Consider the following 2,318-nt stretch of genomic DNA (forward strand, 5'->3'; position numbering starts at 1 on the left):
CGCAGCCACACCTGTCTTATAGTGGAGACTCACGATGCCCTCCACGTGCCTGCCAGCCGAGGGACCAGGGAGAGGGAGCTGAAGCTGGCGGAGAGCCCAGGCCCTCCGCTCCTTGCCCACGTAGCCTGGTGAGTGCTCCCTGGCCCAAGACACAGACCCTCTGTTCTCCCAGCCTTCTCCACCCCAACCCCACCAGCCTCACCGAGATGTGATGTCCCAGAGCCGCAGTGCGTCTTGGCCATAGTAGCAAGAGTTGACTCCCAGGAGCCCCCTGTCAGCCAGGTCATCAGTGGGAAAAATGATCGGTAGGTTAGGAAGTGTCCAGCTCTCTGGAGCAGCTGCACGTGGCCTCCTCCGCCTGTGCTCACCACCTGAGGAGCCAGGATGTGCAAGGTCAGCGACTGGGTGGGCAGGAGGGAGAAGGAACCCCAGCATTACCATTTCTCTCACCATACCTGATCAAAACGCCAAAGTCAGAGACCAGCTGGTCCTGGCCCGGAGGTTAATTTCCATGGTATACTGCAGGTGGGGAAGCATAAACTAGAGGGAGAGAGGCGGGGAGGGAGGGAGGGGGGACACAGCAGGGGGGAGCAACATCAGAGAGTGCTGAAGGCCCTGCAGAAAAGAGGGTTGCAGTAAGAAAGGCTCCCATTCTTCAGGGAAAAGACAGCCTCTCAAGATCCACACTGAGAGTTTACAATCAACTGGCTTATCCTAATCAGTCCCACGGACCATTGATTCACTGCTTCATGATCATTGGAAGCGGTGTTTCCTGCTTTTTATTGGAGCTGTTCAAAGGCTAGCTCGGTGTTTTCCCAACCCTGTTTTTCATGATCACTCCCCTGAATGGGAGAAGCTGTTAAGAAGACACATGGCTGCTCATGGGAAGGACCTTGAAACTCGCCACTGGGAACCCTGTGGAGCATGGTCCCACTGGGACAGCCATGGGGTCACCATGCGTTACAGTCGGCTCAAGGGCAAGTGGTTGACGGCACTTTTTTATACACTTTTTTACTAATTATCCTTCCCACCATGAAATTTTAATACCACAGATACATTTTTATATGTATCTGTGCATTTTATATGTATCTATATATGCACACTATATATACAGATGTGTGTGTGTTTGTTCTGAACAAGTCTCTTTGCTTTAGACATATAAAGAGCAAGACTTTTTGTGCCTTCCAAAAAATCGTTTGCTCAGGAAGTGATATCACCCTGAGAACGCTGACGCCCCTCATCTCTCTTGCATCTACCCTTCGTTTACTTTTGCCTTCTTTCTGTTCTTCACACTTGTCCAGGCATTCAGGATGTTTACATTAGCTGTTCCCTCTCCCTGACCTACTGGGCCCCTGGATCAGCTCGGCTGGCTCCTTGTGACCTCCAGCTCGGTGCCATCTCGTTGGAGGAGTGAGACCACACGATCTACATTCACCATCCAGCCGCTCCCCAGCCTTATCACCAAATTTGAATTGTCTGCGCTGAACTGGTCTCGGCTGAGAAGTTATATACTGTCCTCATTGGCCCTGCATTGAACAGTGTTCAATTGGCACTGCATTGAACACGCTAAAGAATGGGGCTTTGCCTGTCTTTAATGGATGATTCGTTAGTTCTAATTATACCAAATCAGGTTACTGCTGTTAGCCTGAGAAGTTATATACTGTCCTCATTGGCCCTGCATTGAACAGTGTTCAATTGGCACTGCATTGAACATGCTAAAGAATGGGGCTTTGCCTGTCTTTAATGGATGATTCGTTAGTTCTAATTATACCAAATCAGGTTACTGCTGTTAGCCTGGGTTTCTCGAATTGGCCTAGGTGTTCCTAGAACACTTCAAAGACTGACTTGGAAATAGCAAGTACTATCTGTTCAGGGTATGGAACCCCCTTGCTCTCCCCGTGTGTGAGAGAACTGTGTCTTGGTTCCTCAATGACTGGTTTGTCGGGGGTAGATCACCAGTTCTTTCTTTGGAGGCACCTGTAGGTAGACTCAAATCTCCAACCTCCTGTTAACAGCAAATGCTCTAACTACTTGTACCACCCAGGAATTTCCATATACCCTATGTTTTAGACATGAAAAAGAGGAAGACTTTCTTTTTTAACCATTTCCCTCAAGAAGCATGTTCAGCTCCTTGGAAAGTGCTACTGCTCTTTGAGAAGGCAGGCAACCCTGCTCTCGTGCCTTACTGTCCTATCTTCCCCTACTTGCCTCTCCCGGCCTCCATCCGGGCCCCAGTCCAGGCCCCAGGGAGTTGCCCAGAGAGGGTACTCTAGAGGTGGAAGGCGTCCTGGGGCAGAGAAAGGACAGACAGGAGAGCC

The 2,318-nt window shown here is 50.2% G+C and overlaps 1 protein-coding gene across 1 annotated transcript in view; it reads right to left on the minus strand.

The window, feature by feature from the left end:
* LOC101649462 (polyunsaturated fatty acid lipoxygenase ALOX15) overlaps positions 1-2,318 on the minus strand; it is a 46,609-nt gene that overhangs the window by 1,550 nt on the left and 42,741 nt on the right. Inside the window, 6 exon segments of the mRNA XM_045293321.1 lie at positions 12-49; positions 203-296; positions 299-378; positions 462-486; positions 489-708; positions 2,073-2,088. Coding sequence (XP_045149256.1) covers positions 12-49; positions 203-296; positions 299-378; positions 462-486; positions 489-708; positions 2,073-2,088 — 473 coding nt within the window.

This window comes from Echinops telfairi, unplaced genomic scaffold, assembly GCF_000313985.2.
Source record: "Echinops telfairi isolate 266 unplaced genomic scaffold, ASM31398v2 ScPeMD7_2010;HRSCAF=2546, whole genome shotgun sequence".
Lineage (NCBI taxonomy): Eukaryota > Metazoa > Chordata > Mammalia > Afrosoricida > Tenrecidae > Echinops > Echinops telfairi.